This window comes from Lolium perenne, chromosome 4, assembly GCF_019359855.2.
Source record: "Lolium perenne isolate Kyuss_39 chromosome 4, Kyuss_2.0, whole genome shotgun sequence".
NCBI classification, from domain to species: Eukaryota; Viridiplantae; Streptophyta; class Magnoliopsida; order Poales; family Poaceae; genus Lolium; species Lolium perenne.
The window spans coordinates 386,422,086-386,445,781 of NC_067247.2; the positions used below are offsets into that span (position 1 = coordinate 386,422,086).

Consider the following 23,696-nt stretch of genomic DNA (forward strand, 5'->3'; position numbering starts at 1 on the left):
GACTTCTCGCCTTCCCCTCCGTCGCCTACGAGTATTCCTGTGAAAAAGTCATGCTTAATAGATCATACCTAGCTCATTTGATACATTGCTGCATGGAAACACCATAGTTGCAAGTTGTCGTTGCCTAATCGACGGTACCCCGGAGGAGGGATCCTCACGAGGGGGAGAAGAAGTAGGGGCCATAGGGCGGAGTGCTCTCGGGACGGTGGTACGCGAGTTACCCAGCTTCGGAACACCTGCACGATGACAGGGCCTACTGCTGCTTGTCTGGAATTATCTGGGCGCTTTCGCGTTGTTACAATGAGTTGTGGTTGTGAACGTGCACGTGAACGTGAACGTGAACGTGCCTCTAGGGCTCCCAGGATCCGGCTTATAAAGGCGCACGGATCTAGGGTTTACATGGAGAGTCCTAGCCGGATTACAGGTTGCCTAACTACGGTACAAGGTCTTGCCGTGTACGTCAAGGATCTGCCTTCCTCCCTACGTCATACTGGATCCGGGTTCCACATGGGCCTCCATGGATCCGGGTTACTCCTGGACCTCCATGGATCCGGGTTACTCCTGGGCCTCCATGGATCCGGGTTACTCCTGGGCCTCCATGGATCCGGGTTCCACATGGACCTTCACGGATCCGACTTCCTCCGATGGTCGGTTGGGATCCGGCTTCCCTATCCTGGGCTGGACTTCATCCTTTAGGATCAACAGCAACTGGGCTGCCCGGTGGGCCATAAGCCATCACCACCATCTGTGGGCCACCCGGGCTTGCCGGAATCGGACCATGTCGATGGTATACCTATGAAGTATATCCACAACAGTAGCCCCCGGAGTTCTCCAAGATTCACCGTTCTTCCATCCAGCTCAGCTTGCGCATGTATCTTCATCCTTTGGCTGGAACGAATAATAGAGAATCTTGAAGGACTCCAAACTTCGTATCTCCAACCAAGTATTGGTCGGAAACTTCATGATCCAATGGTCAGATTCTTCGGAGACACCATCCAACGTAATCTTCGGTATGGATCCGACTAGCCAAATGTAGGTTCGGATCTGACTAGCCAAAATATAGGTGTGGATCCGACTACCCAAAATATAGGTGCGGATCCGACTAACAAAAGATTAGGTGCGGATCCGGCTACCGAAAATTGAGGTGCGGATCCGGCTACCAAAAAATTGAGGTGCGGATCCGACTACCAAAAATTAGGTGCGGATCCGACTACCAAAAATTAGGTGCGGATCCGGCTACCAAAAAATTGAGGTGCGGATCCGACTACCAAAAATTAGGTGCGGATCCGACTACCAAAAAATTAGGTGCGGATCCGACTAGTTAGCCAGATTTTCGCCATCTTTGAAATTTTTCTTGACATAACCATATGTATGTAGCCCCCGAGCGTTGAGTCGGCTTGCTCCAAGGAGACTCGATGCTCAGAAACTTAGCCCCCAAGCGTCAAGGTGGAAAATTTCCGGCCTGTTGCTCCAAACAGAACTTCATTGGTGTAGCCCCCGAGCGCCAAGGTGAATTTACTTGAAAATCCGGCTTGGTGCTCTTAGAGTAGCTTTATCTTTATATGTGACTTAGGAATAGCGTAAATCCCAAGCATCTAGGCGGAAATTTCCAGCACTGATACCCGAAAGGAAACACACTTTTCACCTAAGATCAAACCGCAGCCCCCGAGGGTTGGTTCCGGCTAAGCATAGCGGAATCAAGACTCAAGTTGCTTTTCCAGCTGTGCACGCCATGGATCCGCCTAACCTCGGGAGATTGTTGTACGTCCAAGTGTCATGTACCTGATACATAAACATAAAAACATATTTGTATTAAATTGTTTCTTTGATCATGTTCAACGAACAAATGTAAGGCGGAACAAAAACGGCCTTTGAACAAATGTTTTAAAGCTGAAACTATGCAGCAGTTGAACAACATAAAACTGTCAAGGCGGAAACAACTCGACTATCTTGAACAGTTAATGTAATTTATATGTTTTAAGCAAGTGCTGGTTTATCCGTTCTTCTGGTTTATATGCTTGACTTTTCGCGAGACGGCAAACTTTAAACACAGAACATCTGCTGAGGCGATAGCGCTTAATAGCGAAACAATCAAGAACCTCAGAAACAGAGGCCGGCTTTAAGTACCGAGATGTCACTACTAAGGAATCCACACATAAAACAACAGAAAACGTGTAGGCCAGAAAACTCAAGCTAACGCCCGAAGGCGGAAATTTTGCAGCGTACTGGAGCCTTAAGCGGCAAAAACAGTACAAAGTTTTTCACGAGCGCAAGGCAAATCGTGGGAAAGATATGACCAACAGCGAAAGCGGTAAAAGACTCAGGATATGAGTGAACCAATCTTAATCTCATGATCATAAAATATTAAAATATGAAATATAAATAGGGACTTAGCTGTTTGAGCGGAGTCAATGTCGGTCGTGGCGGTTTTTCTTCGGCGTTCCGTCGAGCCGGTGCGAGATTGATTGTCGCAGTGGTCCTGTAGGTGCGGATCCACCTACCAAAATTTAGGTGTGGATCCGACTTCCAAAAATTTAGGTGCGGATCCACCTACCAAAATTTTGGCATGGATCCGGCTACAAAAATATAGGTGCGGATCCGACTACCAAAAATTAGGTGCGGATCCGACTACCAAAAACGTAGACGCGGATCTGGCAACCAAAAACATAGGTGCGGATCCGACTACCAAAAACGTAGGCCCGGATCCGGCTACCAAAACCAGAATTTGAAATTTCCGGGTCTAAGGCGGATTCTTCCGTGGAAAGCTCCAGCGACTCGGATCGGATCTTTGCAGCTGCGTCCTGCTCGGCGGCGGTCGTAGCTACATTACTTACCAGTGCGTTTCCGTCGAAATCAACGGTCTCGCAGATGAAGATGTGGAACCCGCCCGGTTCCGGCCTCCAGACGCCGCTGGCCCCACGGTGGGCGCCAACTGTCGTTGCCTAATCGACGGTACCCCGGAGGAGGGATCCTCACGAGGGGGAGAAGAAGTAGGGGCCATAGGGCGGAGTGCTCTCGGGACGGTGGTACGCGAGTTACCCAGCTTCGGAACACCTGCACGATGACAGGGCCTACTGCTGCTTGTCTGGAATTATCTGGGCGCTTTCGCGTTGTTACAATGAGTTGTGGTTGTGAACGTGCACGTGAACGTGAACGTGAACGTGCCTCTAGGGCTCCCAGGATCCGGCTTATAAAGGCGCACGGATCTAGGGTTTACATGGAGAGTCCTAGCCGGATTACAGGTTGCCTAACTACGGTACAAGGTCTTGCCGTGTACGTCAAGGATCTGCCTTCCTCCCTACGTCATACTGGATCCGGGTTCCACATGGGCCTCCATGGATCCGGGTTACTCCTGGACCTCCATGGATCTGGGTTACTCCTGGGCCTCCATGGATCCGGGTTACTCCTGGGCCTCCATGGATCCGGGTTCCACATGGACCTTCACGGATCCGACTTCCTCCGATGGTCGGTTGGGATCCGGCTTCCCTATCCTGGGCTGGACTTCATCCTTTAGGATCAACAGCAACTGGGCTGCCCGGTGGGCCATAAGCCATCACCACCATCTGTGGGCCACCCGGGCTTGCCGGAATCGGACCATGTCGATGGTATACCTATGAAGTATATCCACAACACAAGTGTTTTTAGCTAGAAGAAAAGAAAGAAAAGGAAAGAATGAAAAAAATGAAAAAGGGTTTTGCCGAGTGTTTACACACGGCAAAGATAGGCGCGTATTCTGATTGGTTGACAGCTTATGCCATGGATCGGTGACATGGCGAAGATCCGTGTATGGCTGGGAAAAATCAACGGACACGATCCGTTCAGCCTCCTACTCACCAACCACACACCACGTCCTGGCCATATCTTATCCTCAAATTGGACCAACCCACTCATATCCTTATCCTCAATGAGCGGCTGATAGAGCTAGCTACCAGACTCGCCGCCAGGCATGGTCGGCCTCGAGCAGGCGCGCCGTGCCTCGCCGCCAGGCTCTCCTCCGACTTCCCCATCGTGTACAGCCGCCCTTCCTCGCGCTCGCCCGCCGCCGGTCAAGGGAGCCGCCCCCGTCCCTCCTCCTGCCGGTCAAGGACGCTGTCACCCTCTGTCGTACGCCGCTGCCAGGCTCTCCTCCGATGTCCCGTTCGTGCGCCGCCGCCAGGCTCTACTCCGAAGTCCCGGTCGTGCGCCGTCGCCATCCCACGAGCTCGCCCAGCTCCCGAATCCCTTGGATGTGGCCGCCGCCGCCGGTCAAAGAAGTGCTCCCATCCCATCTGCCCGCCGGTCGAGGACGCCGCCGCACTCTATCGTGCGCCGCCGCCGCCCTCTATCGTGTGCCGCCGCCAAGCTCTCCTCTGACGTCTCCGTCCTGCGCCGCCGCGCTCCCTCGTGCTGGCCCAGCTTTGGAATCCCTTAGACGTGGATGCCACCGCCGGTCAAGGACACTGCTCACGTCCCTTCTCCCGCCGGTCGAGGACGGTCGAGGACGTCAGCACCGTCGCCATTTTTTTTTAATTGAGCAAAACCTCTATGCCGTGCGTCCAGGTAGAGCACACCCGGCAAAGAACTGAATGCACACGGCAAAGGGGGACTCACGGCAAAAGTGTCCAGCGCACGGCAACGAAATGGCTCACGGCACAGGCGATCCACGCACGGCAAAGAACACGTGCATGGCAAAGGGTCTTTGCCGTGCATAATTGCCAAAACGCACGGCAAAGATTCTTTGCCGTCGTAGACGTTGCCGTCTGATCTTTGCCGTGCGTTGGCGGACGGCAATGCCTTTGCCGTGCAATTTTTGGTCTTTGCCGTGCATTTAGCTCGCACGGCAACGTGTTGTTTTCCCGTAGTGTAAACTTTAGGCCTCGCCCATTGCAAGCCCGAGACCGATACTATTAGTCACTCTTCCTTCTTCGCTAACAGTTCATGATCATGGCTTAGCACTTCTTGGGGAAGAGATGAAAGGGGCATCATCTTTTGGATGTAAATATTTTTTAGTAGAATGACGTCATTGAATTTCAGATACAACTCACCATTTGCACAGATCCCGAAGCAAATCTAACTGGTTGGAGGCATTTTTCGTAGTTGCAACCTAACTTGCAACTAAAATAACTCAGTTACAATCTCACTTGCAACTAAAAAGATCTTTTGGAACCCAACTTGCAGAGTGCATGAATCATGATGCAAATCTGATGTTGCGGGAGTCTACTAAACACTAGCTTAGTTCTCATTATACTGAGAACTAGCCATTCTTATCTTCTTTCCACCATTCATTCAGCTTGCTTACACCAACATGTGTGATAGGAGTATGAAGAATGTCCAACTGGAAGGTTGTACGTCTAAGGTAAATATTACCGCTGACTTGCTACAACAAAAAGAAAAGAAAAACTACCAAGGCAAAAATAGAACATGGTCCAATGAACTTTAATAGAACTACTACCAGCAAAATAAAAAAGACCTGACATACCAATACCCACAGACATTGTAACAATTTTTTTCTCGAAATGGGGATAATACCCCAGATTTTGCATCAAAATGATGCATATGGCTGCTTTATTACCTTATTATAAGAGACTCCAGCGTTTACAGCTTATTAGAACTCACTGATCGACTAAAGTCAAGACAAAAATTAACCATCTAAATAAACAAAGAAGTTGTCCCAAGAAAACATCATATTTAATCTAAGTTGGTGCCGCCAGCCACACTGGTTGTAAAAATCGCGTGCGACCATCTCGAGTTGGTTGCACCCAGATTCTATGGCACCCTGATGATTCTCTGGTTGGAGATAAAACCACGTACGGATCCAATGAATAGCTAGAGGAATTACCTGCAAGAAATGTTGAGGTTTTGGCTTGTTAAAAACCACTTCATTACGCACATTCCATATAGCCCAAATCAAAGCGTAGACACCCACACAAATCTACAGTACAACATTCCTTGGAATACTGCTAAGCCAATTACCAAAAAGATGAGTGATATTAACAGGTGGGGATAAACCAAAAGTCATATATATTATGCGCCAAACAACCTTAGCTAGAGGGTATTCGATAAACAAATGTTGAATAGATTCATCCTTATCACAGAAAACGCATTCCTTGCATCCTTGCCAACAGTGGAGCAACCACAGCAGGTCAATCCTAGGGAGAGCTCTTCTAAGATGGATCGTGCTACGGAGAACAGAAGCACCAATTGTTCAGACCATTAAAACATTTCAGAATCGGACTTTTTTTCTTTTTTTTTTCTTTTCTGAAATACAGACTTTTCTTTTGTTAGGTTTGCTAAGTTTCATACCGCTAAAAAGCTTTCCAGAAACATTTCCCATATTCTGATAGATTATATAATACGTGCACATTCCGTGCAGCATTGCCACAGCAACATTCAGGTTCTTGTGTCACAACTAGCACCTGGAATGACAATATTTCTCCGATGAACTTAAACAGGACAACAACCATACAAAATCGCCTCCTACACTAAGGATGGATGATGTGGACCTAAGCGCTCTTCTTTGAAGATTTCTTGTGGATCTTCTTCCCAGGCTTCACCTTATCCGATCCGGACGACGATTTCTTCTCTTTCCTTCTGTTGTTGTCCTTCTTCACCTTGTACATCGTGATTGCCTGGTAACAAAAGTTATGTACATCTGTTTGTTAGATAGATGGTCTGGACTAAACAAATGAATGTACGATATTATTTGATTTCAGAGCTTGCCTTGCTGACATCCAACGGTTCCTCGAAGTTCTTGGCCAGTAGGCTGTTCAAGATTTTGTCATTTTGCTGCTTCTCCAGGTTGCCCATTCCTTTCCCTTCAGCCACAGGGAGAAACTGCAGAAAATAAACAGGTAAGCTGCTGGAGCTATCAACTTGTGAAGGCACATGGATCTACAGAAGGTGAACGAGTTTATAGGAGGAGAGAAAAACCTTTCTATGTTTGCCAGCTTTCTTAAGAGGCTTCTCGCCTGGCAACTTCTTGTCGAACTTTCCACCACTAGCCGTTGCTGAAGAAGCCATACCAGCAACATTCTCAAGGTCTTCCTTCTTAGATTTTCTAGGCAGATCAGCTTTAGTTCCTGTGATCGGAATGGCTGTGGCAGCAAGCTGTATATGACTGCATAATTTTTTTCAGAAACTATTATATTAGATTCTTGAGTTGCTAATGTAATGAATAACAGACAAAAGTAGCGTATGAGGTATGCAGATGATATTAGATAGCAGGAAAGGATTACCTTGGCAGAGCACCAACTTTTGCAGCATTCCTTAGATTCCCAAGTCTGTTCTTTTCTTGCTTATCGACCCTGCCCTTCTTCTCTTCCCTTCTTTTAGCAAATGGATCAACACCTGGTTCTGTTAACCAAATTTAATTAGAAGGGTAACAGATTGAGAAAATAGGTTTGAAGACACATACATGTTATAACTAATTACATATAAATTGAGGACTAGTTACATTCAGTCAGTCATAAAAGAAAAGAGCATTGGAAACTGATTACTGGACAAAATCTGTGTAAATAAGCAAAAGCATGCAGGCTGCTAAGCTTTTGTATCACCACACAAGATAACTACATAGATAATCAGTAGAGGAGAAGCTCACAAAGATTGCTCAACATGCTAAAGAAAAGCTTTGTTAGCTAGAGATAAAGGAGGCAAATTGCTTACCATCTGTCATTTTGGCTTCAATGATGGGAATGTCTCTGTCGTCATTAACGCGATCATAGCCATAATTCCGCTTCCACGAATTGGTTTGCTCATCCCATGTACGCTTGTTCTTCTTGCGGTTGACAATCCCTGGAAGTATGTTACTGTTATGCACTTATACCAGATCCAGGTAAATAGAATTCGAACAAAAGCACTCAAAGAGCCGGCAAGAATAACAAGTTCACCTTTCTGTTTTGCAAAAGCCTCCCACTTTGTAGGAGGCGCCGGCCTTGGTAACTGGTGACAGGAAAGAAAAATATTAGCTTGAGTATTCATCTCCCTTATTTCATTTTCTTCCTATATGAATACGCATACAAGGGTACCTCATACAAAGAAAGTTAATTATACTTTCTAATTCGTTGTGAGAGGGACAAAGATAATTATACTGTTAAATAGTAGCGAACACTGCATCTTGTTATGATGTGGTGTTGTAGGCCTGAAGAGTAATTTAGTTTATGCTAAGTTCGGGCTAAACAAAATTTAAATCTCAGGTTTACAATTACAACTATACTCTATAGTCTATACAGTTATAGAGAGATGAGCAGGAAAAAATTGCAGATGAGATGGATTCTTATTCTTATGAATCTCAGTAAGAAATGGACTGCAACAGCTTCTTCAGGTGATTGTTGGTTACCACTGCCATTCATTTTCTTGTAGCCTTTGATAGAACAAGACCATTGAATTAACAAGTTATTTTTTAAAATAAAGAAATTGGAAATGCTCCTGCGATGCAACCTCGAGTGCATCTACATTGTGATACTGCATTAGTTGGCCTTTTATGGCATTCATACTTCAAAAATAGATGTGGACAATGAGATGATCATTTTTTACCGCACCTTGCAATCGCTCATGCTGATCCTCTTAAACTTCTGTACAAGCCGATTTTTATATTCTAATTGTTTGTGGTGCATATTTCTTTGGTACATGCTGCTCCTTTGTGATGTATCCTTGCGTACATTGTGATTTGATGAATGTTTGTGATTCGATGAATGTGCCACATGGTCACCTGCATTAACGAGCCAAAGCAGTATTTCAGGTACTCATACTCCATCTCAGTGTGATTCAGCTTAGTCATGAAGTTCAGTTCAGTTTAGGACAGCTCAGTTTGTACTAGCACACAAGAGCAGGATCAGCATAATCTGTTTATGTGTATACCTGGTTGGTTAAGTTTATTTACTTAAAAAAATGACTCAATTGAGGTCAGTATTGTCCATGAACAGATGCGTGCAATACTTGAGAAGTAAGCAATAACCAATTTTTTTCCACGGGATTGTGCAGTTTTACCAAATCATGGTGTACAGAAACAACAACCTACATTTACATAGCAGCATGCTTTTTTTTCTCTCATACTGACTTTTTTTGGGACCAAATCATGGTGTATAGAAACACCAACCTACATTTACATAGCAGCATGCTTTCTTTTCTCTCATACTGACTTTTTTTTGGGTCATAACAGTCATTCTATTTTTGCAGAGGTATTCTTCTATGTTTATATCCCTTCTTTTCTTTGTAGGTAAAGATGTTACTACATGCATTCTCTGCCTATATTTGTATACTATTATATTTGTTGTCTTAACTCTCTGAAATTGATTCGTACTCCCTCCGTTTTTTATTTACCTCGCGTTCTACGTTCATTCAAAGTCTAATTTTGTAAAATTTGACTAAGAAAAAAAAGAAAAAAATATTAACATTTGTAATACCAAATGCATTTGAAAATATACTTCATGACGATTCTAATATAATAGGTTTTATATTATAGATGTTGATATTTTTCCTAAATATTCGTTCAAACTCAAAAGTTTGACTTTGACTAAACCTAGAATGCGAGGTAATTGTGAACTGATGGAGTAATTAACATTAAACGATTTTTTATTTTAGTATATAGCATAGCTAAGCTGAACAATGTTTCAAGCCAAAGTCAATACTTGGGTAGTCTTACTGACTCTTCACTTTAATTGCAGCCCTGTCAGAAGTTCATCCATGGCTCCTAGACAGGTTAGTGTCCTTCATTCCAAGATATCTAATATACTACTATTTTCTTATAATATACTTGAAATGATACTGAGGTACACTCCCCTACTTCTATACATGTACTATGTAGATGTAGGCTCTGAAATTATATGTCTAATACCGTTCCTCTTAAACATTTATAATGTCAGGTCAACGCAAAAACTACTACTTTAAAAATAACCGAATAGTTACCCCATATAATTGCTACTTGTGAGCCGACAAAACTCCTGTAAATTAGCTCGTGGAATAAGAAGCTGGGAGAGATTTAGATCTGTTGATCCCAGTTATGCTTGCGTTCAGGCTTGATACATTGTTTTAAGCATCTTATTCCAAATCACTTGCTTGTCAATCTTTGACCAAATGATTTCGGCTCATCAGGTACTTCACCGCAAGTGATAACAGAATAATAAATCCAATTAGTGTGCTTAAAATATGGCACTGCAGTCTATTAAGTAAACAGAATACCACAGTCTATTAGTAACATGTGCATGTTACTGCTCTATGTTACTCCCCACCATGACTAGTCTAAGGGCATGTGTGGCCATCTTGTAAGTGCTTGCTTTGTTTGCATAATTCTGAGTTTTAAATGTAATTGACTGACAACTGTAGAAGATTTCTCGATTAAAGAACGCAAAGCCTCGCTCAGATTGAGGTAATAAATAAGTGAATCTCCTTTGGAGCAGCTTAATACCTACCTTCACCACTCAGCTAATGAGTATCTCCCACGCGGCCACATATACCAAATATGAACTTGAGTGGGAAAAACATATATTCGTGTTTGTTTTTGCACTTCGATCCATTTCTTCTGTTTTTTACCATGCATCTGAAAATCTAATCTTCACATTCTTATATCGAATGGTGATTGCTATTCAAGCTGGTCTAAATTTCTTTTTGTGCAGCATACCAAGGACCATCGGCGTAGCCACACCAATGAAGGCAGCATTTTTTTTCATATATAGCATAAGTAATGGTTGATGGTTAATGGTAGGAGAGCGGAGATGTTATTATGCTTACATGCTTCTCGCGGGGGAGGCGGTTGGCGGGCGGGGGGAGGCGGACGACGGGCCCGTCGCGGCCCTCGGTGGCCGGCAGCGCGAAGAGGGCGTCGGCCACGGCCTGCGCCAGCTCCGTGGCCTTCCGGAGGCACTCCTCCCGCAGCTCCGCCCTGGAGGACGGGGCGGCGGCGAGGTGGTGCGAGGGGTCGTACGCCATGAGGTGGCCCAGGTCCACCTCGTGGTTGGTGGACGTGACGGCGGCTGATTCTTCCGCCATGGCTTATTCGGCGGTGTGCTGCTGGGGTTTGAGGGAGGAAAGGCGGCGGAGGAGAGGATGGCCGGGGCGGTGAGGGTAAGAGCGGCGGCGCCGGCCGGTGGTGTTAGTTAGGGTTTCTGTCGGGGAGGGCAAGGTGATCGTGTCGGGAGAATGGGGGTTAGGGGTTGGTTCAGAAATTGAGGCTGTGGCAGAGACGTTCAGCCCAGTTTGGCAATGGGCCGCCGCCCACGGTCTCTCTCTACAGCCTTTGATCCTTTTGAGTTCCAATCAACTAATTTCCTTTTACTCCCACACTAAAAAAACAAATTCCCTTTACTCCCTCTAAAAAAACTAATTTCCCTTTATTATCCTAAAAATATACTCATTTCCCTTTATCGTTTTTTCCCTTTTCTTCACTTCCAGACGAACATTTTCTAGATCACATATTACTGCACAAATTTTAAAATAGTACTTGAACAACTATGGATGGCACCCGCAGGGTATGGGTACGGGTAGAGCCATCACATGTCCGTACCCGTTGCCTTCAATTTTACACATCACCCATACCCATACCCGTCAACGGGTACAAGTTTTCCCATACCCATCACCCGGCAGGGTAAGTGGGTACCCGCGGGTAAAAATACACACGCTTACAACACATCAAATTGATTAAAAAATATGACATTAGGTGAAGCAATCCAAAATAGGGGTCTAATCCTCATTAACCTACTATCGATTGTGAGACCGGAAAGAGTGAGGTTCAACCTAGCAACACGAACACGTGATTAGGAAGAAAAATAAGTAATTTAGAATATCACGATGGCCACTTGTCAAATTTAGATAGGTGAATGGGTATGTGGGTATGTGTTCTACAATCCCCACACCCGTACCCGCTCTACCCGATAGGTATGATATTATCTCATTTACAAATCTATGGGTAATATTTTATCTCATACCCGTACTCTTGTTGGGTTGTTCTGAACAACAAGTTTAGCCTTTTACCTTGATCTGATCCAAGCCGGAATTCATCTAAGAGAACATGCCCAGAGTCAACACTCAACAACAACTACAAGAGATATCCAAAACTTCTGAAGATACAAAAAAAAACATCCTAGTTGGAAATTTAGTAACAAATAGACTTAGATAACGTAGTCAAATCGAGTAGGAAAGTGAGAAATTTTCAAACAATCGACTAGCAATTGGCTAGGTGCCTAGGTCCCGTTTTCTAGAAATAAACCGCTTGAGAATTAGATTTTGTGTGAGTGAATTAATAAATGGGATGGAGTGGATCATATTTATAAGCGAAGGAAAGGATAAAAATCAGGAATACTCACCGTGTGAGTGGGCAAGTGTGCAGTGGGTATATGAAAGAATTTGCACTAGAACCATGCACTAAAATTCATGGATTAGGAGGAGATGTAATCTGATTTTACTGACATTGTGGGCGCCCTCCCCCACCTTTGTGGTGGCAACGAGCAACCAAGTAGGAAGGGGATTAATGGAGCCGTGAAGGTGGCATTGATTTTTGAGAAAAGAAAAAAAACATAGCATAAGAAGCTTCATGCGTGGTTAGAGGAGAAATACCATAGAGTGCCTACCTGCCATGGTGGACTTAGTCAATTGTGTGATTGCCTCCTTGCATGCAATAGAGTTACATTACATACATAGGTTGAGGACCTATATCATAGGGGGCCAGGGCAGCCACCCTGGCTGACCAACCCAACCCCAGGAACAATCTTGGTGGGATGAAGCTGCAAAATAAGCTTTATTGGACTAGATCATCGTGGAAATTTGTTTATTTCTCGCATACTTCGTTGACTCTGGTGCGTCACTCCAGCAAGCACATGTTTCCCCTGCTTTGGTCGGGCCTCCTCACTAGGCTTGATCTTTTTCTCAGCAGTAGACTTCAGTTCAAAGATTCATTTAGCCATGCGCCCAGTAGAGAAAAAAGCTTGGGTTCAACGAGAGATCAACCCAAGACCTTGTGAAACAACAATGTCCGCGTCTTGCAAAAATCTTTAGTGGGAGGGCCTTCGCCAAATGTTTGAGTTACCAGATTAGATTTAGACGGAAGTGCGGGACTCGGCGTGCTGCCCACAATTAGCATGACGAGGGAAGATAGATCCATTGCCGATCGTGCCGCGTACGACTTTGTTATGCTACTACACGACCAGGGGCGGAGGTAGGATAAACAAATAAGAGGGGCCGGAGTAGAGAAAATGACTATTTGGGGGGGGGGGGGGGGGGAAACCACATCATGTAGTACTAAATAGCAGGGACCTAGGCATAAGTACTGAATCTTAGGGGGCAGGCCTTGCTGGCCCCTGTCTCCGCCACTATAAGCGACGTCTGCAGGTCTTCCCTCCATTATATATTGCTACCGTTGGCCTGCTATCGCTGGCACCTGAGCAGATCCATTGCCATCATCCGCCATTGCTTACACCTCACTATAGTCTCTACCGGTCTAGCATGTCCCGAAGAACCACTACTTCAGGCTAGTAGGTGGCAGCCATGGTAAGGCTCTAACATAATTTTTTGATAAAAGTCTCTGTTAGTTATTCTCTTATTGACAATTTTCTAAAATGTGAAGCCTCTAAATATTGTGCAGATCAGTGTTGACCGGAAGAATAGAAGATTGGTGGTGTGTGGTCTGCATTTTACCCACGAGTACATGGCAGGTGTGGTTTTGCATAGTCTATGTTCCCTAGTACCGGTGTTGACGATTTCCGCTCGAGCTCTAGGGTGAGCAACTTTGACGTGTGGCACCCTTCAAACTAGAGCGAGAGAGTAGTGGGCTCTCTTTGGTATCGGAGATGGATTGTGACATTGCTCTTGCCAGCTGGAATAGACGAGGGTGTAATTCCCCTTTAACCGATGTTGGAATATAACTATATTTCTAGCCCTTTTCACTAGTTTAGATTTTTTCAAGGCAAGCCGTTGAGGGGATTCTTCTGGTCTGCATCTACTGAAGCAAGAAGAGGACAGTGTGCGGTGGCATGGGACATGATCTGCTCTCCGAAGATCTTTGGTGGCTTGGGCGTGAAGAATTTGAGGTTGCTGAATTTGGCGCTACGAACACGCTGGCGTTGGCTGGAATTGGAGGATCAAGGCAAGCCCTGGAAGGGTCTACAGTTCGCGCTGCCTCAGCAAGCGGAAGAGGTGTTTCGGGCGGCAATATCCTGTCAGCTAGTTTAGATTTTTGATTAATATGACTACTGCATCAATCTTATATGGTATGAGAGTCAAGAGGTCCCTGCTTATGGACTGTTTTAAAGAAGAATCATATTTACCCGTAGATTTGTTAGTATTATGCATATTGTGTAGCTGAGTTAAGTATCCACCAAAATTATTAGCAAAGTATGCAATTAAGTCCGCTCAAAGTAGAAAATTGAGGTATGACAAACACAAAAGGTTTACTTTTGTTCAGGATAATAGTTTGTGCATCTTTACGTAACGGCGTCCTTCACAAATAAGACGAAAACCTACATATGCACAACGACGTAGCTTATCTCGTCTGGTAGCAGTAGCAGTTCAGAGATCACCATCAAGGGAAATGCTTTGAGCTTCCATCTTTGGACTTATGCGTTTGCAACAATGGACCACGGAGGTAATGGCCGGCCTTGTTCCATCACGCAGCACCAATGACAAATGTCATGCTGTATCTTTTGAATCTGGTTGCCCCTTTAAGTTTCAACTTCCGGTCGGCGTGGATGTAGATTAATCAGATCGCACGTAATGAAGTGGATTATTACTTTCTAATCTGACAGCCGGACAAATTAAGCCTATGAGCATGCACCCACAGCCACAGGTTGACATGAACCCGTTGATGGTGACACCCTTTTGGTCAAAGTCTTACACGGCCAATCATCAAGTGATTGCGCGATTTCATGAGCCTAAACCCACTCAGCATTCTTATCCTGTCTAATGCTTCTCCACCAACAAATGATTAGGCATCTTTGTCGGAGCAATTTAGGAATGTTTAGCTGTACCTGTATGACCAAGAAAGAACCTACATTTTGAAATGAAGAAAAACGCTGATATGGAAATGTCGGGTACATCACAGCCATGAAGTAAGAATGTTGTTCCTGAAGTTATGGTTGCAAAAAGAAAGTAAACTCACATATATTGAATGAGCTCACGTATAATAGATTCCATCCTGTTCCTGAAGAGTCAAGATAGAACCATTCGTAGCTGGCTTTGAAGTGCAGCACACGGCGTGGTGGATCTAAAAACACCGGAATGCTGCGATCTTCGATAGTGCACAGCCTTCGGTGCCTTCCCTGCTCAACGACATCAAGACCGAAGCGCGGCAATGGGGAACACGGGAGCCCGGGGTGTCCGCCAAATCCTCCCCTAGATTAGGTCTCCTTTCTTGGATCGAGTTGTAGTGCGGGGTGGTTGTCCTTTTTAGACATGTACATATAACCTTCTTTCTATCTATCAATACATCGAAACGCAAATCTTTTGCGTTTTCGCGAAAAAGTGCAGCACCGTCAGATCTTGCATCGTACAAGAATCATACAAAAGGATGTGTCGTGTGTGCAGCAGTTTCAATTGTGAATCGGGAGGCGCCTTTTGGACGTTTTTTCTTTACATGTCCACCTTCTATAGAAATATCGATGCGGAGAGTTAATTCCACTGCGATCACAAAAAGATTGCACTCCCGGTCCAGTATCTGAACGAATTAATCAGCCCGTTCCACTGTCAGTACATGAAACTTTTTAATTGAACCGTAAATAACAAAAATATATTCAGATTTCAGAGTTCATTAATGTAAAAACTCTGTACGCTCCGCGTTCCAAACTGCACAGGGAGAGGAGTAGACAAGTCGCATTCAGAAAAAATCGAAAACTTCTGCGGAGCGTGTCCGGTGTCCCTACCTCGGCCAAACATATGTTAAAACTCTGCTATAAGTAGTGCCAGCACACCCTGATCCTAAAATTTGGGTAAAGAAAAATACCGCCAGTGAAATGTGGTGCACTTTACACCTAGAATCCAAGAAAAGTGTCCCTGAAGTCATGTTTGCACTTGCATAGAGAATGTTAGAATGTAAACTAAAATTTACTGTGGTTGGAACTTGGAAGGACCTCTTGGAATTTAGCACCTTGTACAAGGTCTTCGACGCAGATATCCTGCAAAAAATAATTCTGACCCAGTTTCTGTAGAAAAAAGATTGCGAGTTTAGGACAGGCTGTTTCTGCACCTATGTGCATAAGCACCTTTTATTTGAAATGTATTTTGAACATATTTTACAAAAAATATGTCGTCTATATCTAGACATGTTACATGCTCACAAAGTTGTTTTAGCAAAAAAGACGACATGTTTTGTGCCCCGTGTAAAAAAGGAGTTCTTGGTGCTAAAATAGTCTATTTCTGAAGATCTTTCTTTTATCTTTTTTACATAGGACATAAAATTATCTGTTTAATGTGAAACTCTACCTGCACGTGTAGTCATAGAACATGTTCCTCTACATGTGGATTTTTTCTCCTAAACATATTTTAGTGTGAAACTCTATATGCACGCATTGACGCATAGTCATAGAACATGTTCCTCTACGTGTGGATTTTTTTCTCCTAACCATTTTAACATTTTTAAAATTTGTTTTACACATACCAAGTGGTAACCGAGTTGTTTATTGTCGTTTATCTATACCTAATAATAAAGGAGCTAAGGTTTCTGCCAAAATTTTCGTCCAACTTTTATTTGGACCATTTTACCCTCCCACCAAATCACTTAATACTTCACATTGCCACCGTACCGGTTCGTTTAGTTTTCCTGCTATCTACCGGTTCACCTTGCCTCCACGCTCGCGCCACCATGGACCACAAGATGCGCTGACCGCTGCTGGGCCAGCTCCGCATCGAACCCATCTTAATCACAGCCTAACGATCTAAAGAGAGCTTAAATTAGTACCACCTCGCTTCATTAAACAGAGTTTTACCAGTTTATATACGCAGGTTTTCTGGATATCCACAAGCATCCAAGGAACAGAAAGGAAAAAACTCGTCGAGGTGCGGTAGCGCACCCCATCGATGGCGGCAGTGGTGTGATTATGTGAGCGGAAAGACTCGGGATCTGAATGGAAGAAAAGAACGAAAGGAATCAGAGCATTCTGATGGTGGAAATTAAGCAGTTGAACTCGTCAGGAAATCGAAATCGGGACGCCTCCCCTGGTCACACAGCCGCCGCCCGCCGGGCCCGCCGCCTCCGGTCAGGCCAGCGCCGAGCGGTTCCTCCGGCCGTCGTGCCACGGGAGAATCCCAGAAGCCCCCTGCCCCGACCCATGGTCTCAGACCAGCACAGCCCAGCGGCTCCGAGATCGTGGTCAGGAGACCAGCGGGCGGCCCACGAGGTAGATGTGCCCCTCCAGGCGGGCGACGAGATGGCGCTGCTGCCTCCAGACCCGGCGCCGACGCCGGTGTGCGCCGGTGTACTGAGCCTCTCCTGCGTGGACAGTCTGCTCTGCAGATCTGATGCGGGCAAGCCTCGCTGCGTTGCGTTCTCCGCTCACCTGCAGTTCTATTGCCAGGCGGAAAGAAAGGCAAGAACAGGAAGTTAGAATACCTACGATTGTGTATGTATCTACCATTTTACTACTACCATCAGACGAAGTGAGACAGAGCTGTGGAAGCATGTACAATTAAGCATAAAAAGCTTTCACTTTGGTCTCTCCAGTTTTTTTTAGAACCCCTGCCGATTTCCGTCCGGCTGTTGCTATTTGGTCTTTGATTCCTGACCGTGCGACCACCTCTGGCCTACTCTTGCCTTCGATTTGGCGGTCCGTTTTGGGCTATTGGTACAGGTACTACCGAATAGACAATCACTAACATGAATAGTTGCCTAATAGAGGGAAAATTTTAGTCCACCTTTGCCTTACGTCAAGACTAACCGATTCATGTACGGTGGCAAGTTGCTGGAGACAAGCCGAGCCAGGAAGCAAAAAAAGACAGTATATATGGTGTAAGCTAATTAAATAGAAGGTTGCAAGTAAATAAGCGCATGTAATATTTCTCAAAAGATTTTTTTCTCGGGAATGTACAAACAACAAGAACAAAAAAAATCATAGGGGTGAGTGTATGCGCGTGTATGTGAGCGTCTGCGTTTGTACTGTGTTTCTCAAAAAAAAAAAAAAAAAAAATCCTTACTTCACTATTGGTTTTGTTCGAGATGTGAAATAAGAATCCAGTAGTTTGATCCATGTATGTTCCTAAAAAAATTATTTGATACAATATACAATATTACATGGCAAGTTCCTAAAAATATTTATTTAATACAATATACAATAATACATGGCACGTTGCTAAAAGTTTTATCTCCAAAATAAAGACACAAACATATCACACTTCACATTATTTTCTTTTATAATGTTAGAATAAAAAAAATGTCTATAGGAGACATGGCATTTTAAGGTCTCCGATACTAAATATAAAAAGTTTTATTTTGCTAAAATAGCTTACCAAAACATCTTATATTGGGAAGTAGAGGTAATAATAATATTCGAAGGCTAATGTCTTTCATGATGCACTTCTTAATTTGTTTGTGAAACTCTAAAACATAATTTTTTTTATCTGCATGTCAAAATCTAAATTTATTCTGTCGTAGCAACGCACGGGCATTCTTCCTAGTAAACTTCTAAAGTGAATGTACTCAATGCTCTGCATTCTAAACTGGCAAGCTGGAACTGACTGAAGCAGAGCAACGGGGCCAAGAATAGACAAGTCGCAGAGGAGCGTGGCCGGTGTCCCTACCTCGGCCATGGCGTGGACCAAGTACTTCTGCAACATGTGCCTGCCTACACTAGCAGCTTCATGTGTGCCTCTTTGGTCCTCCTCCTGCCACGTTCCATCAGTTTTTACTCGCAAACATTTTCTCTTCCTACGAAAGTTCCTCCATTATAGTATCTGCTAATGAACGAATGAATTAATCTGCCCATTGCGCAGATTCAGATTGTACCACCCCACACGTGCACTGCCAGTCACTGCGCCACACGACTTGCACTCCGTACAACTGCTGGATATAACTAAATTCTCGCGAGTGATTAGTAAAAACTATATATAAAGTAGAAATTTGACGCCGAAGAGTTCAGTCTCTGAATATCTGTGTGACTTGACCTGACTTGTTTCAAAACGAGGTTTAAATAGTGTTGCGTCAGAGCGTCAGGTCAGGAGAGGAGCCTGCGGCGCACGTAACCTGCTGTGGCGCTCGCTGCCGTTTGCTTCCTGCAGCGGCAATGGTGAACGGCTCGAGACGCAGTAAATTCAAACATCATCATTTTCTTCTTCTTTTTTCCCCTACAACTCTGATGCACCAAGCAGAAGAACAGATCTTCAGAGAGCATGAAATGGATGAGACAATCTTCAGAGGGGATAAATGGATGAAACTTCAGAATGAAATTCCAAGCACATGATGATTACTAGCAAACAAATTGTGTCACCTTTGACTCACGAAACACGGGGGAAAGGATCCAACAAGATCTCCACTCGCAAATCCTTCTCGCAAGCCTCCAAATGCACTTCTCCTCGCAGGTCTTAATCGGCTCGGCTGATTGACATCGTGAGAGGCATATTGTTAATCAATCAGATTTAGTAATTAATTAACCATCACCACCACCACTCGCAGTCTCGCCGCTTCTTAAGCTTCCTGTCTCCTTCTCCCCCTCCCCCCGCTTCTCATCGTCCACCATTCTCAACTTCCAGGAGCTACCGTTGCAGTGCCCGCCACCGATGGACTACGAGCGCATCCACGACCCGCCCCACCGTCAGGTATCGATCGATCCTCCCTCCGTCGCTTCCTTCCCGTTTGGATCTTCTCTGGGAGTCTGGTCTGGGCACTCTTCTTGGTTTTCATCCGTACTGCTTGCTCCCGAGCTCGAATCATGGCGGCCGACTCCCAGTCTCGGTGGTTGGTTCGGGTTTTTGTTGTCTCCTCCGGGTGTAAGCGCGGTTTAGTTACCCGAGATGCCATTGGCACCGGCGATCTTGGTTCGATTTGGTAGATTGTGCTGGTCCTCTCTAGTCTTGGATTCCTGCTGTTCGTGAGGTTTCTGCTGCTAACGTTGTTTTGGGAATCTTGAGGTGTGACCTCTCTATCCATCTCTTTAATGATGATCAGTTCTTGGAAAGCAGGATGTCTGCCCTGCCGTTGCTGAATTCGATGCGCTTTCTGCCGATAGGTCCACCTCTTTTTTTTTTTCCGCGTCTTGACTGCTCCCCTGCAGCGCTCTGCTTCTGTTCTTCCATTCCTCCCCAAAATCCGGCCTACATTTCGACGCTTCACTGCTGAATTCGCTGCTCACTTTGCAGAAAAGTGGTGTCTTTCAGCATCCTGTTCCAGCTGATGCCTCTGCTCTGCTCAATTTTGTCTTTAATTCGGCGACGACGATGTGAGTGTGTGTCGTAGCTTTCAGCATGGGATTGATGTGGGTCGGGTATCTATCTGTGCTGCACGGTTTTCTAGAAAGCTGGGGATCCTTTTGTCCATTCTCGCGTGGTTCCATCAAGTTTTGGCAATTTCTTCTCGGTTCAGTTCGCCGCAGATATGAGTACTAGCTCTCCCAACGTCTCGATCCCCTTCTTTCAGAAATCACTAACTTCCTCTCTGCCGCGATGCAGTCGGGCGGATTCTCCCCGGCCAAGCTGCGGGCGATGCTCCTCGGGCTAGAGAAGCAGCAGCACGACAGCGAGGACAACTCGCCGGACGCCAACGACTCCGGCGAGCTCGACGACCGGAGTAAGTCCCACTGTTTGTACATACAGCTCAGTGGTTACCATTTACTGAACGCTACTAACTCTTCGGTACCAATTGTGTTCGACAGGGAGCTTGGAATGCTCCACCTCCACAGAGATGTCGAGCAACAGCGGCCACAGATCGAGGAACCGGGCTCAGGACGACGACAGCTTCGACTCCGAGAGCAGCTCGTCGGGTCCAACTACGGTGAAGAGGTCGTCGGCAGTGTCCGCTTTGCTGCCGCCGTTCTCTAGACCGACGCCGTCCAAGTGGGACGATGCAGAGAAGTGGATTTCCAGCCCGACGGCGAACCGCACTGGCCGCACAGCGAGCGCCGCTGGGATTCCGCCCAAGAGGTCGGCGTTTGCTTTCCCCGAGCACGGAGCTCATCCACCGGCCGTTGCTAAGGTTGTCGCCGAGGTGCCGAGGAACACTGGTGGAGCCTTGGCTGGTAATTCAGTTGGTAAGCAAGAACTTGACATGTTTTTGATGTTTTTATTATGTTATCTCACACTGATTTACTTGATAACGCTTGCTATGTGATCATGAGCTGATAAATGTTGCTGTGTCGGTGACTTGAGAGCAATATCTCTGCTTGATGTGTCTGGAATATCCTAGCATGTTTGTCTGAACTTTGGAGGTTGAACTGGCATGTTTCATCATTGTTTATGATGTAGCACGCTGAGCTGGGTCAAAGATTGTTTGGAAGTGTTTTGGTTGGCAAATTTGATGTTGTTGGTTGGCAAATTTGAAGCTGTTGGCGCCGGCTGAGTCAGGGACAAGTGGAACATAACATCATGATACATTAGTAGGTGGTGCGAAAAGGCCCGACTGTGATGTTATCATTCTAGTAGGCTTGATGTTTCCCTTTCCTGAAAAGCCAATCTGCCATAATCCACTACTTATTTTCTCTAAATTTATTCAACAAACTGTTTCAAGTGGGTTTTTCTACCTGAAGCAGCAACCAGTATACCTGCATGGTATTCACTCTTCTTCAAATGAGGAGTTTGTAGTGAAAAATTGCGGTGCCAGACCTATATATATTTCAGGGATACTGATCTATTATTTACTACTTATAATCGACATGCTTATATCCTGCCCAAAATACTGACAGTAATAGTAATAAATATATTCTTGTTTATGTAACTTGCAAAACAGAAATGAAATTTCTTGTTTGCGCTTTTATTTTATCAATACATTTTAGTGTGCTGATAACATATTCTGTATACAATATATGTAGGTTTCACTCAGCCGGATTCCTTGAAACCTGCACAAACTGCTCCAATAGTCGAGGAACCAGAACACGTAGTTAGGTCTGTCTCGATGAGAGATATGGGAACAGAAATGACTCCAATTGCCAGCCAGGAGCCCTCTCGGACAGGGACTCCTATAATAGCATCTAGCCCTACTTCCTCCCGGACACCAACTCCGCAACGCAGCGTTGAATTCGGTGGTGCTAATGTTGATTCAAGCAAGATGGGCATGTCTGAGGAGGAGCTACAGTTGAACACCAGGAAGGAAATTATGGATCTCGGTGAACGGCTAGGCAAGACAACTATAGCTGCATGGGCAAGCAAGGAAGAGAGAGCTACTGCAAATTTCGCAAACGTTCCAGCAGATAAGGCTCTAGAAATCGACAGAGAGACCCGTGCTGCAGATTGGCAGGAGGCAGAGAAAGCAAAATATCTTGCAAGGTAAAATTTCTAACTATGTGCTAGCGGATATTAGTTTAAGTGCTTAACTGTAATGTCACTATACACAATTCGGTACGGAGTTCAGAAAATTGCATTATTAACAATATGTCATTATTTGCTAGGCCTATTTAGGAGAGACATTTGCACACTTGTGAAATATCTTCCTTATTGCACATTTCTCCTAAACCAGATTTATCATTCATCTTCTTCAATCCTGCAAATTCTTGTAGGTTCCAGAGAGAAGAGGTAAAGATTCAAGCTTGGGAAAATCACCAAAGAGCAAAATATGAAGCTGAAATGAAGAGAATAGAGGTATACCTTGAGATGCTGACTATATATTAGTTGATGATCTAATAATACCCTCTGAAACATCACATCTGAAAAGCATCGATGCAGTTTCATACTTTTGATGGCTAGTCCCTAATGGTGAAGAGCAAGAATCCTATTGAATACTCCTACTTGAATCTCTGAAGTAGAATCCTACTTGAATATAAAACTGTCAGTTCAATTTCTCTGAATTAGCAAATGAAACAATCTCTGAATATGAATGTTTAGTTGATAGCATTTAGCCAGATAGATTACAAGAAAACTGAAAGAGAAACTCAAGCATCCAACATGGCAACATCTAAAGGAACTGCCACTCTTCTGAAATTACAGGCGAAGATGGAACGAAAGCGAGCTCGAGAGCAGGACGTGCTTGCTCGGAAGCTGGCATCGGCGGGGCGCAGAGCGGAGGCAAAGAGGCAGGCGGCGGAGGCGAGGAGGAGCCAGGAAGCGGCGAGAGCGGAGGAGCAGGCGGCGCAGATCCGGAAGACCGGGCACATACCTTCCTCGTTCTCATGCTGGTGCTGGTGCCTGTGACCATCTTCTGTGTGTGCTGTAGTGTTTGAGCAGAGATAGAATAGTGTTCCTGAAAACCTACCATGTAAAATGCAAGTACTGGCTCATCGTTTAGTAGCAAGGAATGCAAGTGTGGTTTCACTATTTTCGGCCCCTCAATTTGCAGATCGGATAACATCTACGTGCAAAAAAGGGAAAAATATCTGTATTACATTAGTGGAGGGAAAGAAATAGTATTGGATCATTAGCTGTATCATTAACCGAGGGAAAAGATAGTATCAGGCTATTAATTTCGTAGGAGAATATAACTGATAATAATGATGAAATTATCACCATTTGGAAAAAAATGATGAAATTATCAACTAGTTTTGGATAACATGTGTACCCACGTCGACCATGAGATGCGGGATCCGACGGCTGGAAATCACTCCGCGCCATAAAAGGAAAACATTCCCGTTCCATTGTCAGGGGCCAAGTGTCCTGCGAACTGTGAA

General features: G+C 45.0%; 2 protein-coding genes across 3 annotated transcripts; one reads left to right on the top strand and one right to left on the bottom strand.

Moving 5' to 3' along the window:
- Positions 1 to 6,293: 6,293 nt before the first annotated feature.
- LOC127297320 (ribosome biogenesis regulatory protein homolog) lies at positions 6,294 to 11,125 on the bottom strand. 2 transcript variants are annotated; one of them, XM_051327616.2, is made up of 7 exons: positions 10,705 to 11,125; positions 7,866 to 7,917; positions 7,642 to 7,770; positions 7,215 to 7,332; positions 6,910 to 7,096; positions 6,700 to 6,813; positions 6,294 to 6,608 (listed from the first exon to the last, which is right to left on the bottom strand). In XM_051327616.2, exons 1-7 carry the CDS (start codon positions 10,960 to 10,962, stop codon positions 6,483 to 6,485), a joined length of 984 nt encoding a protein of 327 aa, XP_051183576.1. In that variant the 5' UTR covers positions 10,963 to 11,125; the 3' UTR covers positions 6,294 to 6,482. The 2 variants fall into 2 exon arrangements, with proteins under 2 accessions (XP_051183576.1, XP_071675628.1); XM_071819527.1 differs by lacking the exon at positions 10,705 to 11,125 and adding an exon at positions 8,517 to 8,649.
- Positions 11,126 to 19,344: 8,219 nt separating this feature from the next.
- On the top strand, positions 19,345 to 23,346 carry LOC127297321 (uncharacterized). Its single transcript, XM_051327618.2, has 6 exons — positions 19,345 to 19,704; positions 20,554 to 20,671; positions 20,757 to 21,131; positions 21,909 to 22,362; positions 22,593 to 22,674; positions 23,020 to 23,346. Exons 1-6 carry the CDS (start codon positions 19,666 to 19,668, stop codon positions 23,221 to 23,223), a joined length of 1,272 nt encoding a protein of 423 aa, XP_051183578.1. The 5' UTR covers positions 19,345 to 19,665; the 3' UTR covers positions 23,224 to 23,346.
- Positions 23,347 to 23,696: the final 350 nt, after the last annotated feature.